General features: G+C 42.0%; 1 protein-coding gene across 5 annotated transcripts in view; it reads right to left on the reverse strand.

Moving 5' to 3' along the window:
• Window positions 1–21321, reverse strand: part of TLK1 (tousled like kinase 1) — a 388382-nt gene that overhangs the window by 20609 nt on the left and 346452 nt on the right. For 4 of the 5 annotated variants that reach the window (XM_029605752.1, XM_029605753.1, XM_029605751.1 and 1 more), the window contains 4 exons: window positions 16379–16470; window positions 16198–16287; window positions 15611–15780; window positions 13939–14074 (listed from right to left, as the gene is read on the reverse strand). In XM_029605752.1, coding sequence (XP_029461612.1) covers window positions 13939–14074; window positions 15611–15780; window positions 16198–16287; window positions 16379–16470 — 488 coding nt within the window. Of the gene's footprint in view, window positions 1–11254; window positions 11366–13938; window positions 14075–15610; window positions 15781–16197; window positions 16288–16378; window positions 16471–21321 lie in introns of those variants that run through there. The other variant, XM_029605754.1, reaches the window with a different exon arrangement.

Here is a 21321-nt window from a genome sequence, read left to right on the forward strand (position 1 = left end):
GCGGTATAATAGCTTATATGAGTTCTCAATAAGAGAGGTAGCAATATGTCCCCTGCCCAGCCTTTGAAAGACCGACTTCCATAGCAGAGGGGTCCAGCTGACCTGAAGGTCATGCTCCCAAGCCTTCTGAAAGGTGTAAATAGGAGGATCCTGTACCAATAACAGTTGATAGAGCCTAGATAGCATTTTAGTGCAACTATGAGCCCTCTCACATAGTTTCTCAAAAGCGGAGGGTTCCTGAGCGAGTGGAGAACAAAGCATGGTGGCCTTAGCAAAGTGTGCCAATTGCAAATAGGGGTACAGGGCCGACTCAGGTAAGTCATAAGCTCGCTGAAGATCGGCAAAAGAGCGTAAAGCTGTAGAGCCCCAAACATGTCCCCACGTCGTGATGCCCCGTCTCCTCCAGTCTAAAAAAACCGAGCTCTCACAGCCCGGACGGAAGGCTTTATTGTAATATAAGTGGGTACTAGCATGGTATTCCCTATTTCCCACCAGGATAGTACCATAGTGATGCCACAGATGAAGCAGCATGAGTGTAGAGGGAGGTAACACCGCCCCCGGATTCACCGTCCAGGTATGCTTAGGCTGCCATATAAGGCTGCCGATCGGAACAGAACCTAGAAGTTCCTGATTAATAAGAACCCACAGCTTCTGCCTGCGGGATGAGTGTAAATTTACCAATTTTTTGAACTGAGCAGCACGGTAGTATCGGATAAGATCCGGGACTCCCAGGCCACCTCTACATTTAGGTTGTGTAAGTACTCTACAGGCTACCCGGGGTCGCCTGCCAGCCCAAATGAAAGCCATACACCGTCGTTGCCATTGTTTTAACATAGACATTGGGACCAACACTGGGAGTGTCTGAAAAAAATACAATAATTTCGGGAGGACATTCATTTTAAAGGCAGCCATTCTACCCAACCAAGATATCTGATATAGACTCATCTCTTCCATATCCTTAGCTAATTTAGTCCAAAGCGGGGTATAGTTAATGGCAAGCAAATCTTGCGTTGCACTAAGCTGAATGCCCAGATATTTAATTTGGGTTTTGGCCCATTTAAAGGGGAACAGCTCCTGAAGTAAATGGACCATGCGGGAATGTAAATTGATGTTAAGAACCTCTGATTTTTCCCAATTTACGGCAAAGCCAGAGACCCTGCCAAAAGCCTCCATCTCAGCAATGACAGAGTCGAGGGAGTCGGCAGGATCGGTGAGAGTAAACAAGATGTCATCTATGCAGATATCCTCTAACTAGAAACAGAGACACTAATAGGTTAGCTTGGTGTTTGAAATCTATCAGTAATGGACATAACTGCCTGATTCACAGGAATTGACTAACTGGCAAGCTGAGTTTCAAGCTCTTGGGTGATGACAGGTAAATTTAAATAAATTGTTTCTTTCAACTGGTTTCCTATACAATGAAATTTGTAATCCCTTATCTGTGACCATAATCCTAATATCTAAAAAAGATTTTTGTGATTTGCTCCATATTATGGTTAAACTTTAAATTTACATAGAGGGAATTTAACCATGAATGAAAATATTAAATCTTCGACTGATGACATCCACACAATGAAAATATCTATGGTACAGGACCACATACATATACTGTAAAACAAATTCAAAGAACAAACAAACTGTCCTTCAAAATTAGCAATGTAGAGGTCAACTAGGTAGGGCAAGGCATGAACCCACATATAATTATACCATGTGTTTGTAGGTACCACCATTGCTGGAACATAAAAAAAATTGTTACATAAAACAGTGTGTGCCAACTCTAGAATAAATTGAGAAGGTATATGCTGTGGAAAAAACCTTTTTTGTAATACTGCTGCATTGGTATAATATGCTGCTGATTGTGGCATATTAGTATATAAATATATTCTATGTCTAAGGACACTTTGATATGGATCTGTAAATTGCTTGATTTTATTAAGCATATCACTTGAATTTTTAACATAAGACCACATGACAAACATCGGAACTAAAAAATTGATCCACAAACTGTGACACGGGTTCCAATAGTGACCCCACTACTGGATATTATAGGTCTGGCTGAAGAAGAATCAAGAGATTTATGAACTCTAGGGACCCCATAATGATCAGCATACGTGGATGATGTACTTGTATAAAAGATACTTTTGTGGTTAAAAAAACCTTATTGATCTGCTACAGTTATTAAATCATCAATCTTCACTTTATAACCATAAGTAGAGTCTCTGTCCAATAAAGTATAACATCGTCTATTTACTAATTGTCTTTCCATTTCAGTTATGTACTGTGCTATATCTCGGACCACCATCTCTCTACCTTTGTCCGTTGGTTTGATAACCACTGAAGTGTTTTTGGAAAAGTAATGTAATGCTAAATTAGCTAAAATAACTCAAGTTACCGGTTACTCAAATTTTCTGCATCCGATGGTTATGCTAATCATTGGTAGATTTCAAACAAGCTAACCTGTTAGCATCCCGATTTCTAGCTGCAAGATATACGCATAAATGTATTTAGGCAGCATATTTAAGAGCACTATGCTCTGAGCTAGTCTTCTGCAGTATAGAGTTACTGAAGATAACTTGCTAGGGTATACATTGCCATCCTACCTAATAAACGAAGCTTGACCGACGTGCCGCAAATGCGCAGTAGAGAGCAGCTCTACCGCGCATGCGAGCACGTCGGTCACAGTGTGCCTCTTAAAAATAAAAATGGCGCTGTAGGAGCGGCGGCCCGAAGACCCGGAGCGGTGGCCCGAAGACCCGGAGCGGCGGCGGCGGCCCGAAGACCCGGAGCGGCAGCGGCACCGGCCCGAAGACCCGGAGCGGCGGCCCGAAGACCCGGAGCGGCGGGAGCGGCAGCGGCGGCCCGAAGACCCAGAGCGGCGGTGGCACCGGCCCGAAGACCCGGAGCGGCAGGAGCGGCGGCCCGAAGACCCGGAGCGGCGGGAGCGGCACCGGCCCGAAGACCCGGAGCGGCGGCGGCACCGGCCCGAAGACCCGGAGCGGCGGCGGCCCCGGCCCGAAGACCCGGGCAGGAGTGGCAGGAGCGGCGGCAGCGGCGGGCCGGAGCAGCACGAGCGGCGGCCCGAAGACCCGGAGCGGCGGCCCGAAGACCCGGAGCGGCAGGAGCGGCGGCCCGAAGACCCGGAGCGGCGGCGGCGGCACCGGCCCGAAGACCCGGAGCGGCGGCGGCACCGGCCCGAAGACCCGGAGCGGCGGCGGCACCGGCCCGAAGCCCCGGAGCAGCAGGAGCGGCGGCGGCCCCGGCCCGAAGACCCGGGCAGGAGCGGCGGCCCGAAGACCCGGAGCGGCGGCGGCATGCGCGCGAGGGAGGGACAGACTTCCTGGAAGTCTGTCCCTCCCTCGTGCGCATGCCGCCGCCGCTCCGGGTCTTCGGCGGAGATCGACTGAAGGGAGGAGGGAGAGAGGAGTGACTGGGGGGAGGGAGGAGGAGGGAAGGGGGAGTGACTGAGGGGAGGAGGGAGGGGGGAGAGAGGAGTGACTCAGGGGAGGAGGGAGGAGTGACTCAGGGGAGGGGGGAGAGAGGAGTGACTCAGGGGAGGAGGGAGAGAGGAGGGAGGGAGGGAGGAGGGGGGAGTGACTGAGGGGAGGGGGGAGTGACTGAGGGGGGAGGGAGGAGTGACTGAGGGGGGAGGGAGGAGTGACTCAGGGGGAGGAGTGACTCAGGGGAGGAGGGAGGGGGGATAGAGGAGTAACTGGGGGGAGGGGGGAGTGACTGAGGGGAGTGACTGGGGGAGGGGGAGATAGGAGTGACTGAGGGAGGGAGGAGGGGGGAGTGACTGAGGGGAGGAGGGAGGGGGGGAGAGAGAATGAGGGGGAAGGAAATGATCCAAAAAAAATGTTAATGTAGCCCGTTTTAACGGGCTTAACGGCTTGTATACAGATAAAACATGGAAACATGATGGCAGAAAAGACCATAAGGCCTATCTAGTCTACGCATCCACCCAAATAATCCAGTTTTATAATTTCCATCACTCCCTCAGAGATCCCATGTATTTAACCCATAATTTCTTGAATTCAAATACCGTTTTTGTGTCCACCACCTCCACTGGGAGGCCATTCCATGTATCTAGTACCCTCTGTAAAGAAATATTTCCTAAGATTACTGGTGAGTCTACCCCTTTCACCTTTATTTCATAACCCCTCATACTACAGCCTCTTTTGCATTGAAAGAGGCTCGCTGCCTGACCATGGAAATCTTTGTGATATTTAAATGTCTATCATATCTCCCCTATCTTGCCTTTCCCTCCAGAGTATGCATGTTTAGATCTTTGAGTCTAACACTATCTTAGAATGAAGATTACAGATCATTTTAATAGCCATCTTCTAGACAGACCAACTGGTTTATATCCTTTTGAAGGTGCAATCTCCATAATTGTATACAGTTTTCCAAATGAGATTTCACTAGGGACCTATACAGGGGCAATATCACTTCCCTTTTTCAGCTGACCAATTCTTTCCCTATGCAGCCAGGCATCTTTCTGGCTTTTGCTGTTGCTTTATCCACCTGTTTTGCTACCTTAAGATCATAAGATACAATCAACCTCAACCTTAGATCCCACTCTTCTTTCATGTTTTAGAAGAATTTCACCTCCCCCCTTAGGCAGGACATTCAACATAATGGGTCCTGCTACAGAAAAAGTTCTATCCATGGTTTCGTAAGGCAGGAACAGTCAGCAAAGCATGATGTGCTGATTTGCGTATACAAGATGAATTGTAAATTTGCTATATGGAACAAATCCAATGCGAGGTACTATTACTTAACAGTTTATAAATAAGCATTAGGACTTTATATCTGATTCTCCAATAAGCGAATGGAGAACTGAGATTCTCTGGTCTCTCATAACTATGGGGGTCATTTATCAAAATGCGCCAAGGCATTTCTGCATGCATTAAGGGTTTCTCACATGTGAAAACGTCTTTAACGCATGCGATAGCACCATATCGTATGGTGCGATGCAAATTTGAAAAACAGGAGGCGTTAGGGGCGGGGAGTGGGCTGGGTTTGCCAGTCTGCGAAGTGCTATCGCATAGACTTAACGCCGATTTTAACTACACCTTTTTCAGTAGCGTTAAGCCGTGCGATAGCTTGTGTTACGGGGTGGTAAGGTTTTATCGCATTTCGCGATGTCTCCTGAAAGGCCTGTTTTAGTAGATTTGAAGTTCCTGGAGCACCAGCCTAGCCATCTTTGGGGGGGGGGAGAGAGAGAGAGGGAGAGAGGGAGCCTAGCCATAATGTCTTCTCCCTAGATAGGTATTTGTATCCCTATGGTAGGCCCACCTAGTAACTCGAGGCGAGGTTTAGGTATTAGTGTAGGGGGTTAGGGACCACTTTGACATTCAACGTGAGACGTATGAACAGAACAGTGGTCTCTTTTGAAGATTTGATGGCTTTCGGAGTGAGGAAACTTACCCAAAGATGAGATTTGGGCAGTTTCCTCACTCCGAAGGCCATCAAATCTTCAAAAGAGACCACTGTTCTGTTCCTACGTCTCACGTCAAAGTGGTCCCTAACCCCCTACACTAATACCTAAACCTCGCCTCGAGTTACTAGGTGGGCCTACCATAGGGATACAAATACCTATCTAGAGAGAAGACATTATGGCTAGTGTCTCTCTCTCTCTCTCTCTCCCTCCCCCCCCCCCCCCCCCCCCGGGACCATTACCAGTGGTGGAATGCAGGCAATACAACAGGTCTGGCACTTATCGTGAAGTCTGAAACTGTTATCGCAATTTGCACTAACTTAGCTCTTCGCATAGGTAATTAGCGCAAATTGCGATAAACTGTATATTAGCATAAAACACGCCCCTTTTGCTATCGCATGCAATACTTATCGCATTTTGATAAATCCAGGCCTATGTTAGTTAAGATTCATGCAGCCAAATTCTGTACTAGTTGTAGGGTCCTAATGGGTTTTGTAGGCAGTCCAAGAAAAAATGGAATTGCAATAATCTAGGTTTGTAAGGAGTAAGGCGTGCAGAACTGTCTGGAAGTCTGAAGGATCAAAGAATTGTATAAACCATTATAAAACCTGCAATTTGAAAAACAAGCCTTAATTTGGGCCTTAACTTGCATATGTAGAAATAGATCAGATACCAACCATACACCTAGGTTCTTCATTTGTGCTGAAATTGAAATGTCACAGTGCTCAAACAAAGATGGAGAGATATCATCTGATGGAAACTGGCTGAGAATAATCACTTCCGTCTTAACGCTGAAAGCCAACTTATTGTGAAACAACCATTGTTTTATAGCAGATAAATAGATAGAGTCAACATGTTGGATCAATTTGTTGACTTAGGTATTTAAAAAAAATGAATGTCAGTGTAAATTCTCTACCCAACTCCTATGCCTTCTTGAATTCTGGTACTGTTTTTTCCCCACCACCTCCAAGGGGAGGGCATTCCAGGTATCCACCATCCATTTCATGAAAAAATATTTTCTGATGTTGGACCTGAGTCTACCCCCTTGGAGCTTCATATCATGCTCCCTAGTTCCAGAACTTTCCATTGAAAAATGTTTGTTTCTTGTACATTATTAATAAGTTTCAGGTATGTAAAGGTCTTTATCATATCCCCCCTCCTCTCTCCATCTCTTCTTCTCTAGGGTATACATTTTTAGATCCTCAAGTCTCATGTCATATGGCTTCTGATGCACACCCTGCACCATTTTAGTCGCCTTCCTCTGGACTGCCCCTAGCCTCTTTTTATCCTGATATGCCGTCGCCAGAAATGAACATAGTATTCCAGATGAGACTATCAGTGACCTGAACAAGCATGATTACTTCCTTTTTTTCTGGTTATGCCTTTATATGCATCCCCACATTCTTCTGACTCTAGCCTCTGCCTTGTCGCACTGTTTCACTACCTTGAGATCATCAGACACTATCTGCCCCAGGACTCTCTGCTGGTTGGTGCACATCAGCTTTTCTCCCTTCATCTTATACAGCTTCTTCACATTTCTACACCCCAAACGCATGACACTGCACACTGTGGCATTGAATCTCAACTGCCAAGCACTCAACCACTCTCAAGCTTTCTTAGATTCCTTCTTATTTTGGCTACTCCCTCAGGTGGGTCCACTTTATTACAGATTTTATTGTCATCTGCAAAAAGACAGACTTTTCCTTCTAACCCTTCCGCAAAATTGTTCATATTAATACTGAACAGAACTGGCCTTAGGATTGATCCCTGAGGCACTCCAATAATCACAGCTCTCTCCTCAGAATGAATTCCTTTTACTACCACACTATCACTTGTTACTCAATTTTTAATCCAGTCTTCCACCTTAGGACCCACCCTAGACTTCCCAGTTTATTTATGAGCATATATAGAAACATATAGAAACATAGAAGTGACGGCAGAAGAAGACCAACGGCCCATCCAGTCTGCCCAGCAAGCTACGCAGTTTATCCATTTTTTTTTCCCCCCTTTTTCTCCCTCCCACCCGTCTCTATTGGCTTCCAGCACCCTCCGGCCCCAATTCCCTTCCACCCCTCCACCAGTGCAGAGAGCAGCGCCATCCTAGTGAACATCCAGCTCAATCAGGGGTAGCAACCACCGCAACCAGCAGGCCACACCCCTGCCCCTTACCCACCCCTGTTTTGTTTGCTTGTTTGTTTTTTTTTAATTTTTTGAGATGGCAGCCCTCCATCCTTCCGCTCCGTGAAGGTGGAACACCAACCACTGGCCACTGGCATCCCGCTCCGTGAATGCCTCAGTGGCTACTGCCGCTCCGTGCAGTGTTTGCTGCCTGAAGGTGGAACACCAACTACTGGCCACTGGCATCCCGCTCCGTGAATGCCTCAGTGGCTACTGCCGCTCCGTGCAGTGTTTGCTGCCTCCTCTCTATTTATGTCCACTAGACTTGATGGATCCACAGTGTTTATCCCACGCCCCTTTGAAGTCCTTCACAGTTTTAGACTTCACCACTTCCTCCGGAAGGGCATTCCAGGCATCCACCACCCTTTCCGTGAAGAAATACTTCCTGACATTGGTTCTTAGTCTTCCTCCCCGGAGCCTCAGCTCATGACCTCTGGTTCTGCTGATTTTTCCTACGGAAAAGGTTTGTCGTTGTCTTTGGATCATTAAAGTTTTTCAAGTATCTGAAAGTCTGAATCATATCACCCCTGCTCCTCCTTTCCTCCAGGGTGTACATATTTAGATTCTTCAATCTCTCCTCGTACGTCATCCGATGAAGATCCTCCACCTTCCTGGTCGCCCTTCTCTGTACCGCCTCCATCTTGTCTTTGTCTCTTTGTAGATACGGTCTCCAGAACTGAACACAGTACTCCAGGTGAGGCCTCACCAAGGACCTGTACAAGGGGATAATCACTTCCCTTTTCTTACTCGATATTCCTCTCTCTATGCAGCCCAGCATTCTTCTGGCTTTTGCTATCGCCTTGTCGCATTGTTTCGCAGACTTCATATCATTAGACACTATCACCCCAAGGTCCCTCTCCTGCTCCGTGCACATCAGCCTTTCCCCCCCCATCAAATACAGTTCATTCTGATTTCCACTCCCCATATGCATGACTTTGCACTTCTTGGCATTGAATCTCAGCTGCCATATCTTCGACCACTCTTCCAGTTTCCTTAAATCCCGTCTCATTCTCTCCACTCCTTCCGGCGTGTCCACTCTGTTGCAGATCTTAGTGTCATCAGCAAAAAGACAAACCTTACCTTCTATCCCGTCCGCAATGTCGCTCACAAAGATATTGAACAGGACCGGTCCCAACACCGATCCTTGCGGTACACCACTTAAAACCGCTCTCTCTTCAGAGAAAGTACCATTTACCATCACACATTGTCTTCTGTCCGTCAACCAATTTGCAATCCAGGTCACCACCTCGGCACTCACTCCTAAGCTTCTCGTTTTATTCACCAGTCTCCTGTGCGGAACCGTATCAAAAGCTTTGCTGAAATCCAAGTAGATGACATCGAGCGCTCTTCCTTGATCCAATTCCTTGGTTACCCAGTCAAAAAAGTCAATCAGATTTGTCTGACAGGATCTTCCCCTGGTGAATCCATGTTGCCTCTGGTCCACTGAAGTGAGGCTAACCGGTCTGTAGTTACCAGCCTCCTTTCTGTTCCCACTCTTGTGAAGCGGGACCACCACCGCTCTTCTCCAATCTCTCGGTACCACTCCCGTTTCTAGGGATCTATTGAACAGGTCACACAGCGGACCCGCCAGAACATCTCTGAGCTCCCTCAGTATCCTTGGATGAATCCCATCAGGCCCCATGGCTTTGTCCACTTTCAGATTCTTTAGCTCTTCCCATACATTTTCTACTGTAAAAGGATTTTCATCTATTCCACTTCCCTCCAGTTTCTTGTTGTGTAGAGATGGTCCTTCTCCAGGGTCTTCTTTAGTGAACACAGAACTGAAGTATTCGTTTAATATTTCTGCCATTTCTTCGTCTCTCTCCACACATTGATCATTACCATCTTTTAATTTCACAATACCACTATGGACTTTTCTCTTTTCGCTGATGTATCTGAAAAATGTTTTGTCACCATTTTTTATCTCCTTGGCAATCCTCTCTTCCGCTTGACTTTTTGCCAACTTGATTAATTTCTTTGTCTCCCTCAGTTGAATCAAATATTCTTCTTTGTGTTCCTCCCTTTGGGATCTTTTATATTTCTTGAATGCTGTTCTTTTAGCTTTAATTTTGTCAGCTACCTCCTTTGAGAACCAGATAGGTTTCAATTTTCTTTTGCTTTTCTTTACATTTCTAACATATAGAGTAGTTGCCTTGGTGATTGCTCCTTTTAGATTGGTCCACTGCTGCTCCACATCTCTCTCGTTCTCCCATCCTTTTAGTTCTTCCTCCAGGTACTTCCCCATTTCCTCAAAGTCCGTGTTTTTGAACTGTAAAACTCGGGTCTTTGTGGTTCTTTTCCCTATTCTTTTAGTGATATTAAACCATACCATTTGATGATCACTGGTGCTGAGTAAACCACACCTAGTGCATGTACTTGATCTAATTCCTTAGTCACCCAATTGAAGAAATCAATTAGGTTTGACATGATCAGACTGATAAAATACTGCCAATAGTCCTTTTTTTCTGGAGTCTCTCCATTCATCTTCCACTACTGATGAAGACTAACTGGCCTGTAGTTTTCAACCTCTTCTCTGCTACTACTTTAGAAACACCTACACTTCTCCAGTCCCATGGAACTACTCCCATCTCCAAAGGCCTATTGAACAGTGGACTCATTTCTGAGTTCCTTTAATATTTTAGGATGCATCTCATCTGGCCCCATTATTTTGTCCATTGTCAGTTTTGCCTATTCCATGCAGTCTCTTCTGTAAGTCTCGTCATTATCCACCCACTCCCATATACGTTTTTCCCAACAATCTGTCGTTCTTGTCCAAAGTTGTCTTCAGTGAATAACAAACAAAAGTATTTGTTTATCATTCTGTTTTGTCCTTATCTCTGCATACATTGTTCCTTGTGACATTTCAATTTTACTATTCCACTTGTGGTGATCCTTCTTTCTCTAACATACCTGAAAAATGTTGTGTCACCTCACTATTTCTTTAGTTATTTTTTCATCTTGTGGTTTTGTCATCCTGATTTCCTTATCTCTTTCAACTTCACTACATATTCTTCCCAGTGGTGTTCTTTTTGACAACTTTTAGTATGCTAATGCTTTCATGTTTTCAGCCACCTCTGAAGAACTGTATTTCTTTCCTTTTCTCATTTATTTTTTTTAAATAAATTTTTATTAACTTTCCAGTAAACATAGAAGATACATGTCATGAGATGAGATACATAACCAGGAATATTACTCACATTAATTTTACCAGGCTTGTTTTACAAACGTATCAAATCTCTACATATTTTCTTAATAAGAAATCGAGGAGACCAAGGGTTTACTAAGCGAACAAAGGTAATCAAGTAAAAAGAAACTCAAGAGATATCTCCTATATTAATTTTAGATGGACTCCCCACACAATATAATTTAGGAGTGTGAATCCAGGTAGGCTCTTAACTGAGAGGGCTCGAAGAACAAATACTTGGAATTCTGAAAATGAAGAAGACATTTACAGTGATATCTTAGAGAAAATTTTGCTCCTCGTGACACCACCTCTTCTCTCATCGAAAGAAACTTCTTTCGCCGTTTCTGCGTGGACCTTGCTATGTCAGGAAATATCTGAACTCTTTGCCCATGGAATAAGTGACTTTAATTACAAAAAAAGAATCTTAGCACCGAATTTCTCTCTGAAAGAAATGCAAAAGTTACAAGTAATGTCCTTCTTGCTTGAATGATAGTCTCTTGAGTTAATTCCAAAATGTCCGTGATATTTAAAGACATTTCTTGAGGAGGATTCCCAGGTGTTTCATCCTTAAGTGAAGGCAAATAATACATTTTTGTAATAGCGGGCAATGCTTCATCTGGCATTTTAAGAACCTGAATAAGAAAATTCCTAAAAAGATCCTTCGCTGATACCAGATGCAAGAAGGGAAAATTCAAAACGCTTAGATTCAAAATCCTTAAGGAATTTTTCAAATTTTGCAGTTTCTTTGAATGAATAATCTCTGATTGTATCAAGTTACTCTGAACAGTTTCTATGGTAGAGACTCTCGTTTCCAAAACTTTAATTTTACTATCGAAGTCAGCCACTAGAGATTCCATAGCTAACACCTTAACATTAGTATCCTTCATTATTTGCATTAAGGATAATATAGCTTTCTCTAAAGAAGTCAAGGCATTCCATATAGAATCTAGTGTTATCACAGATGGTTTATTTAACAATGGCTGAGGCACTGGGCATACCTTGGGTTCCTTTGCTCCTAATTCCGTGGAGTTTCTGCCACTTTTCAGAGCTTCAGGCTTGTGGAGAGCTGCCATGGAGCCCATGGAGTCCCGTGTCAAGGGACTCTCCGAAGGCGGTGTCAAAATGGCGTCCCTTCTCGGGGTCTCCGTTCTTTTCTCCAGCATTATCTCTCCAATCAAGGATAGTGGCGAGACCATCAAATGAGAATCCTCATCCAAAGTCTTGAATGGTGGCTCTAGAACAGTCGGTACACTGGGGCTCAACAATTCGCTCCAACATTTGCTCCATGCCGGTAATTGAAGCAGCTCCTCCTTCCTGTGCTTGAAGGGGTGACACAAAAAACGCCTCTATCCGTGGTTGCTGTAATTCTGATACAGTTGAAGATACCGGTATTTGCTGGAACTTAGCTTTTCCTTTAGTATGTGGCAGTTTTTGTTTTTACGAAACAAGAGTCAAGGAATTCACAGAGAGGGCGTCTATGCGTCCTCTTCAGTTGGCAGCCATCTTGGTCCTCATTTATTTTTAACAAAGATTTGGCTCTCTAATTTGGCCCACTGTTCTTCCACTTCACATCGCTCCTCTCACCCTAGTCCACCAGCATCTCCTTAAGGTACTTGCCCATATTAATAAAGTCAATATTTTTGAAACTCAGGACTTACCTTTTCACTTGGCCGTTGTGGGATAGGATGTGTGCACACATGGAACAAACTGTTTTAATGCATTTTGCTTCCAGGTTATAAAGCAACAAAGATAAACATTTTGGAAGAAGCTACTATACACAATATGGTTAGAATGTTAAGTAGTGGTGCAATATATTGAAATTGGTTGAAAATCCAGGTGTTTTAGAGCAGCAGCTCTTAACCCTGTCCTGGAGGCATACCTAACTAGTCTAGTTTTTAAGATATCTATAATGAATATGCATGAGCTACATTTTGTCTCCAATGTAATTATGCAAATGTGTCTCATGCACATTTTTTGTGATCCATGAAAACTGGTGTGGCTCCAGGACAGGATTAAGAACCACTACTCTAGAGCATAGTGTCACCAAGCATAGTTATAACAACATTGTGAAACATGTTATCATACTTATGAGTTATCCCATGATATTTTTGTTGCTGTTTTCAGAGCAAAATATAACTTTTAACCAATTTTTACCATATGCTCAAAATGACAGTAGAAGCTTCAGTGAGGTTTCAATATGCTGTGATGTCACCAAGCTTTGTTAAACTGCCTTGTTAGTGGTTTAAGTAACTCAACTGTGCACACTAAGATTTTTAGGCATGGTTATATATTGATAAACTGCTTGATTTTTCTCAACCATTCAATGAATGAAGATACATAATTGCTGCTCATTGACTGTGAAAGTGAGGAACAGTTTCTATAACTCATGAGTGAAAAATTCACAGTTTAATTATGGAAAGCTCTTTTATAATGAGTGAACAGTTAAATACATCTTTTAGCCAATGGAAGGGCTATTAATGTGCATTTTTTTCATATTATACATGAATGGAATATTGTTTTAAAACTCCTAAATGGCTGTTTCAAGCTCTTTTGATGTGCCTCATAGATCACTTAGAAAACAGAAAACACTGTGACATCAGTCACCTCCGATTGGTTAGAGATGGTCTTTTCCACCGTTTCATTCCATTTCCAGAGCAATGTGCTTAAGTGTTCTAATGACAAATCAAGAAGTATATGTAATGCTTGGTGGTAGTATGTGTAACCGTTACACAAAGTCTTTTATGTTTTTACTGGATTCACTGGATGAGAAAACTTCTAAACAATTTCTTGTGGATTTACAAGACACCACATGCCAAGAATTTTCAGCTTTGTAACTTTTTTAGACCCTCTAAAGGAGTCTGATCCAAAATGCGCTGCTTTCTAATAGACCCAAAAAAGGCTTTATACAGCAGCCAGAAGCACCAAAATGTCATTAGGGAATTATGAACTATTTTAAAAAGTTATTTTTTCACTTTGAAGAGTGTATATAAATATGCCATAGGTCTGTATGGCAAACAAACTAATAGACTTTTAGTCAAATAAATACAATTACTATTCTAATTTACTGGAAAGGAAATTTGAATGATCCCAGAAGTAACACCACCTAAATGAACAAACTGTATAAAAAAAAAACAATTACCAGTATGTCCCTGCTCCTTGAGAAGTAAGATCCATGCCATCTACGCCATAGCTGTCGTCATCCATAATTTTAGATAAACCAAAATCTGTTATTTTTATTTCTCCACATGCTGTCCCATCTACTAAAAGGATGTTTCCTTACAAAACAAAGAATATTGCAAAGTTATAAAATTATATTATAAATTAAAATTAATAAGACCATTAAAAAAATACCCTTCCCCATAATGATTTCAGAACTGTCCTACAGGCACTGTTATTTAGACAGATCGATTTCTGTAATACTTTATATCAGGTCCTACCCAATACACATATTAGAGCACTTCAGATGATACGAAATTTAGTGACCAGATTGCAGATGGGGATAAAATTGTGTGATCATATTATACCAGTTTTAAGAATACTGCTGATAAAAAGGAGTGTTTATTTTAAGGTTTTAGTTATTCATAAATGTTTATATGCAGATTCTGTATGTACTTTAAGGAAAAAATATTTATCAGCCAATGTGAGTATTGTGTTCTTCTAATGTATAATTTGCTATTCCTTTGTTGCAAGAATTTAATCACAGAATGTGTGTGCCTGCGCATTTTCATATATAGGGCCTGTATTGTGGAATGCTCTTTCTGCAGAACTGTGAGAGCAGCGAGACACAAAAATTAAAAAAAAAAAAAAAGTTAAGCTCTTATTGAGTTTTATATGGCATTGATATATTTGTTGATTTTATTGCTATTTTATGTTAACTGTTGTAATTAGTTAAGCATGAAAATTCTGTGATCCACTCAATGATATAATGGAAGTGTGGAATATAAGCATGATTAAGTAAGTTGGAAAACAGGCAGGAATAGAAATACAAAAATACTATTAAACTATCTGAAGATACACAATGCTAGTTTTCTCTCCTCAATTTTCCTTTTTTTTTTTTTTTTTTTTTTAAATTTAATAGGGGGACACAGTCACTGCTGGAGGGAGAGAACAGGCATGCAGACTCCAGTCAGGTAGTAGGCACTACCCTAAGTACATGAATGCCATTCCTGTTCTATGGGTCTATACACTTTCTACTTGTTCATCAGCAGAACTACTTTTGTATGTTTATGGAAGATGGGGGGATGGTACACACTTGCAGTAACACAATGTCTTTTTTTCCTTTCTTACTAAGCCTAAAGAGTTATGTACACCACTTAGAAATATACTAATAAGTGAGATTCATGAACAGTACTTTTTCAGAGGAATCCATGTCTTTCCATTACTCAGGGAGCAACTAACAAGTGTCCAGCATTAATAAGATAAGCAGAATGGCACATGCATTTGCATCCAGTTCTGTTTCCCTATGACATCAAATATTCAAATATGCGACAGAATACTTATAGCAGTCACCTTGCCCAGTACCTTGTCATCTATGACACGGAAGATAACAGAGAAAGACCAGAACAAATACAGAGAAACACAGAAAAGGAAATGAAACAAAAAAAAACAAAACCCCCAGAACAAAAAAAAGCCTATGATAGTATCCATTTGCAAGCTACTTATTTTCAAAATGTACGTCCAAGTTATTGTTCCCAATATTAAAAAAACCCAGATATAATTTCACAATTGCTGTCTACAGTTCAGATATTAGTACAAGAACTTTATTAGCTAAATCAAAAATACAGTAGAGATAAGAGAATATTCTTACTTACCTGGTTTAAGATCATAATGTATAATAGGTGGTTTGATCTCATTGAGATATCGTAGTGCATTTACTATTTGCATTACAATGGACCTAGCTTCCTTCTCTGACATTAATTTATGTTGCTTCAGATAGAAGTCCAAGTCATTGCCTTCACAGTACTCTAACACCGTACAAAACCTAGTGAGAGTTGGAAATTCAATTTAAAAAAATGCACTCTATTAGTCAAAGCACAAAATTCTTAAAAATCACATACTCAGACAAAAAGCGACAATCAAGAAAATACTTGTACTGATGAGATGGTGAATATCCTATATCTAAAGCTTTATCACTACTGACAAACAGTAATTAACTACAGAAGGAATCCAGCACCCAGATGCTGCAATAAACTTGCAAATCAAGCATTTGCCCTGATGTAGAAAATAAAAATCTCAAAGTAAACAGAAGGGAACAATGAAGGGAGACAAATTAAAACAAAAGTTTTGCTTGCTGCTGAACATGCATGTGTTATTCAGTGCTCAAAGAATATATTGCATTAATATGGAATTTTGGGTCTACTTTGCAGATTAAAAAACAATTTTCATTCTTCACACTTACGTATCTGTGTCCAGGGAGAAGTAGTCATACAATTTAACTATCCTGGGGTGATCCAGTTCTTTGTGTATCCTATATTCTCTGCAGGCATGTCTAGAAGGAGATAGTGGGTTAATTATTTTCACATTCAATAGTATAAGTTCAATTTACCTCAGAGTTGGTAAGGTATTAATACTGTATTTACTTGTGGTAGTTCTCCTTCTTCTCATCTCTCCAGCTCTTGTTAAGCTGGTGAATCTTCACAGCAGCGTATCTTTGTTCATAAAGATCAAAAGCCTGAAAAATAGAGATGTAAAATACTAAAAGCCAAATGTAATGCAAATCTACTGATTGCACAGTTCAAAAGTTTCCAAATATATAAAATGCTTTGGGAAGGAGTGATATAGAAAAAAATGCTCTCTAAACACAAACATTACAGCAGAAAAAGACCATATGGTTTAATTACCGTAGTCTGCCCATCCACACCAACTGCTCTACAATCCCAACCACTCCCTCAGAGATTCCTGTACTTATCCCATGCTTTCTTGAATTCAGATACTATCCTGTTATCCTTCACCTCCACTGGGAGGCTGTTCTATGCCTTTACCACCCTTTCTATAAAGAAATACTTTCTTAGATTACTTCTCAATCCTTCCCTTTCACCCTCATCACAGGAGCCCTCGTTCCAGAATCCTGTTGAAAGAGACCCACCTCCCGCGCACTGATACCTTGGAGGTATTTAAATGTCTCTATGATATATCTCCCCATCAAGCCTTTCCTCTAGGACAGCGGTTCACAACCGGTCTGTCGCGACACACCAGTGTGTCGCCACACTTCTCGTTCCCCCGCTGACCCAGCTGCTCCCCCTCCTGAGCAAAATAGGTCCTCCGCCCGGGCTTAAAATGCTGATAGCCTGGGCGAAACGCAGCAGGACAGCTGCAGTCAGCGGTACAGGCATGCTCTCTTCTTCCCGCCCCCCCCCCCCCCCCCCCGCGGCTCAGGAGATGAAGTGGTGAGCAGCGGGTGTGTGTGCGGGAAGAAGAAACCATGCTAGTGCAGGCAGCGTCGGCCCGAAGAAAAGAAGAGAGGCGCAGCCTGAGGAATGAGCAGTGCGGCTTGGAGAAAAACTAAGAACGTCTTCAAACCCCGTGGCCGATGGGACTCCTTTCTCCACGAGGGCTGAAAAGGAAGTAGGTTGCTGCTGCCTTTAGCGTTAGAAGTGGAGGAGGTTGCAGCTGCCGCTAGTTCGGGGGAGGGGGGGGGGAGAGATTGAATGAACAAGCATGTGTGTTTGAGATCCTGTGTGTGTGTATGTGAGTGAGATAGCATGTATGTGAATAATTGAAAGCCTGTACATGTGAAAGAGTATGGGGTAGATTTTGAAACCCCTGCGCGCGTAAATCTTCCCGGATTTGCGCGCCTATTTTGCATAGGCCACCAGCGCACGCAAAGCCCCAGGACGCGCGCAAGTCCCGGGGCTTCCCTAAAAGGGGCAGGAGGGGGCGGGTCCGGGGGCGGGCCGGGAGGGCGGTCCCGAGTCCCCCGGCACTGCGGCCTGTGCCGGGGGATGCCGGGGCAGCGCGCGCAAGTTACGCCTGCTTCAAGCAGGCGTAACTTGCCCAACAAAGGTGGGGGGGGGACGCGGAAGGACAGTTCCCTCTGAGGCCGCTCCGATTTCGGAGCGGCCTCGGAGGGAACGGAGGCAGGCTGTGCGGCTCGGCGTGCGCAGGTTGTCAATTTTGCGCAGCCTTGCGCGCGCCGACCCCGGATTTTATAAGATACGCGCGGCTACGCGCGTATCTTATAAAATCTGGTGTACTTTTGTTCGCGCCAGTGGCGTGAACAAAAGTACGTGCGCGCGTATTTTTTTAAGATCTACCTCTATGTGTGTGATTGAGGGCTGGGTTAGGTGAGGGAGCATGTTAGTATGTGATTGAGAGCCTGTGTGTAAATGAGAGAAGAGAGAGCATGTCAATCAGACTGGTACTCTACTTCAACTGGAGTACCTCAAGGCTCTGCTCTCCTTTTCAATCTATACTTAGTTCCACTATGCCGACTCTTAGCCCATTTAGATCTAAACTTTAAAGTCTATGCTGATGACATTCAGTTCACTGTGCCTTTTACTGATACATGGTCTAAAACTTTCTCTCTCCTACAGCTATATTTTTCCACTATTAAAACATGGCTTTCTCATAACAGACTGAAATTAAACACAAGCAAAACAGAGTTAATTTATCTCTCTACTATACCAGATTCTCCCTTGCAGCCACCTCCAACTTTCATCTTCGACAATCAAATCATAAACATAAAAGCACATGCAAGAAATCTAGGAACATACATTGACTCTAGACTCGATATGACTCATAACATATCGGAAATTGTAAAAAAATCCTTTTTTAAAATTTATATGTTAAAAAAGCTTAAACCCTTACTTCTTCCAAAAGATTTCGGCTAATTACTCAAGCATTAATCCTAACTTCCCTAGATTATTGCAATTCACTATACCTTGGTCTTCCTCTAACTACCATACATCCGTTGCAATTAGTTCAAAATGCGACAGCCCATATGCTATTCAATGTTTCCCGCAGAGAACATATTACTCCGGTTCTACAACATTTACACTGGCTTCCAGTTCCACAACGTATAACATATAAGATTCTGTCTATTATCCATAATTTACTGTACAGTACTGATTGTGTTTGGCTATGCTCCTTGTTAAGAATTTACAAACCGTCTAGACAACTACGCTCCTATGATAAATGTCTACTGGAAATTCCTTCTGTAAGATCTGCTGCTTTATCTCTAACCCGAAAGCGTGCTTTCTCTGTAGCTGGTCCACTACTGTGGAATTCTCTCCCAGATTATATCCGCCTAACTTCAAACCGCAAAGAATTTAAGAAACATTTAAAAACTTATCTCTTCTCTCAAGCCTTCAATCTTCAATAACATTTTATCATTTGCTGTAATTTACCATTTATTATAGTACCAAGTTTAATTTTTGTAAAATTGTAATGTCTTAACTTATTGTAATGTTTTTAACTTATTGTGTATGTAAGTAATCATGTTCACCGCCTAGACGGATAGTTTTCCTACCCATTGTGCGGTATATAAAACTTTTAAATAAATAAATAAATAAAATAAAAATGTGTGTCTGTGTGTGACAGAGCTGGTTTAGGTGAGGGAGCATGTGAGTATGTGATTGAGAGCCTGTGTGTAAATGAGAGAAAGAGAGAAAGCATATTTGTAAGCATGTGAAAGAGTCTGTGTGTGAGAGAAAGAGACAGCATGTATGTGTGTGACTGAAAGCCTTTGTGTGTAAGCCTGAAAAGTTATCAGCATGTGTGTAAATGTGTAATTAAGAGCCTAAGTAAGTGAGAGAGAAAAAGCATGTGTATATGTGAGCGATTGAGAGCCAGTGTGAGAGAGAGAGGGAGAGAGAGAGAGAGAGGAAAATGTTGCAAGCAAACCATCCCTCCTCCTGCTAATTCAAAACAATCTCAGGGCACCTGGATATCAAATGTTCCCAGGTATGCAGAGCAAAAAATTGTTTATATCCTTATTTTTCATTACTGGGTCTTTGTTTCTGCTATTTTGAAATATTTTATTGCTTTCTAGAAATTTTTTATATGAGTTTTTAATTATTGGATATTTCATTCATCCGCTGTTTTGAAATAATCTGTTCTTTTTGTTAGTATGGTTTTACTGCTACTGATTTTATATTTCTTGATTTGTTTTATAAGGATGGATGATGTTTCTTTTTTTCCTTTGTTGCACTGCATACAGAGACTCTGGCTTGTTGCGGTTTCCAATTCAGTTTTTGTCTGCATTCTTCTAGTTATGTGTTTTGGTCTCTTTATTCTTTGTTAGGTGAGGGTCAGCACATGTGATTCAGGTGAGGTTTTCTGCTGGCGTATAGTTTCTGTGTAGGGCTCTATAGCAGCCTGACTTGGTCCGTTTTCCTGATAGGAGATGTATTGGTGTCTTAAGGCCTGGTATAATATTTTCAGTGTTGCCTTTTCTTAGGTAAGGTGGTTACTGTTAAGTGCTGGAAATTGGTACTGTTTTGGTGTGGGATGTTTACTGTTTATACAATTTCTGTTCAGACAGAATATGTATCTTTTTCTTGTGTCATTCTTAACAATAAAAATAATTACTGGACCTTTATTTTTTTTTATTCCCATCATAAATTGTAATGAGTAGTGTGTCACACATGTGAGCGTGGTCTGTCAGCTGTGTCACGATGGGAAGAAGGTTGAGAACCACTGCTCTAGGATATACATGTTTAGATCTTTGAAAGTCTTTCCCCATATGCTCTACAACGAAGACCACCACTGACCATTTAAGTAGTCACCTTCTGGACAGACTTCATCTTATTTAGTGTTTATCCTTTTGAAGGTGCAGACTCCAGAATCTATCTAGACTACTGTAATGTTCCATTACAGGAGTTGCCTTTAGGGACATTGGCTCAACTACATATTCAAAAAAATATGGTGGAAAAATTATTTTGTGCTTGCAAAAATATGACCATGTGTCTCCTGTTTTAGCAAACTTCCATTGGTTACCTATTTTAGGTCGGATCAAGTTTAACATCCTGGTCTTACTTTTAAAGCATTACATTCCTGCCTACTTTTCTAACCTTTTAATTTCTTATACTCCCCTCTAGATCTTTACAATCTAATGGACAATTGCTGAAGATTCACCACTGTCCAAAATCCAATTAGCGATGAACAGATGGACAGCTTTTGTTTACCAAACACCATATTTATGGAATGTGTTGCCAATGGAGGTTCACTTGAAGTCTAATTTTATGAAGGTCGGAAAGAATGTAAATACATGGTTATTTAAACAGTACTATCAAAGAGATTAGTTTTTATCATTTGATGTGAATTATATGATTGTTTTCAGCAGTTTTGTGATGTATTTATACTTAGTTTTTTTTTTAACTTTTAGTTATATTGCTTGGATGATATGATTTATTGTGAACAGTTATGATTATTTTAGAATGGTAGTATATTAAAATTAATAATTCCTTGGTTTTTGTAGCCCAAATGCATGACTGCATTTTTAAATTAAATCTCAGCTGCCAGACTCTAAACCATCCCCCAAGCTTCACTACAGCCCTCCTCCTGTTTTCCTGGGCATGTAAAC

The sequence above is a fragment of the Rhinatrema bivittatum genome, chromosome 6, assembly GCF_901001135.1.
Source record: "Rhinatrema bivittatum chromosome 6, aRhiBiv1.1, whole genome shotgun sequence".
Lineage (NCBI taxonomy): Eukaryota > Metazoa > Chordata > Amphibia > Gymnophiona > Rhinatrematidae > Rhinatrema > Rhinatrema bivittatum.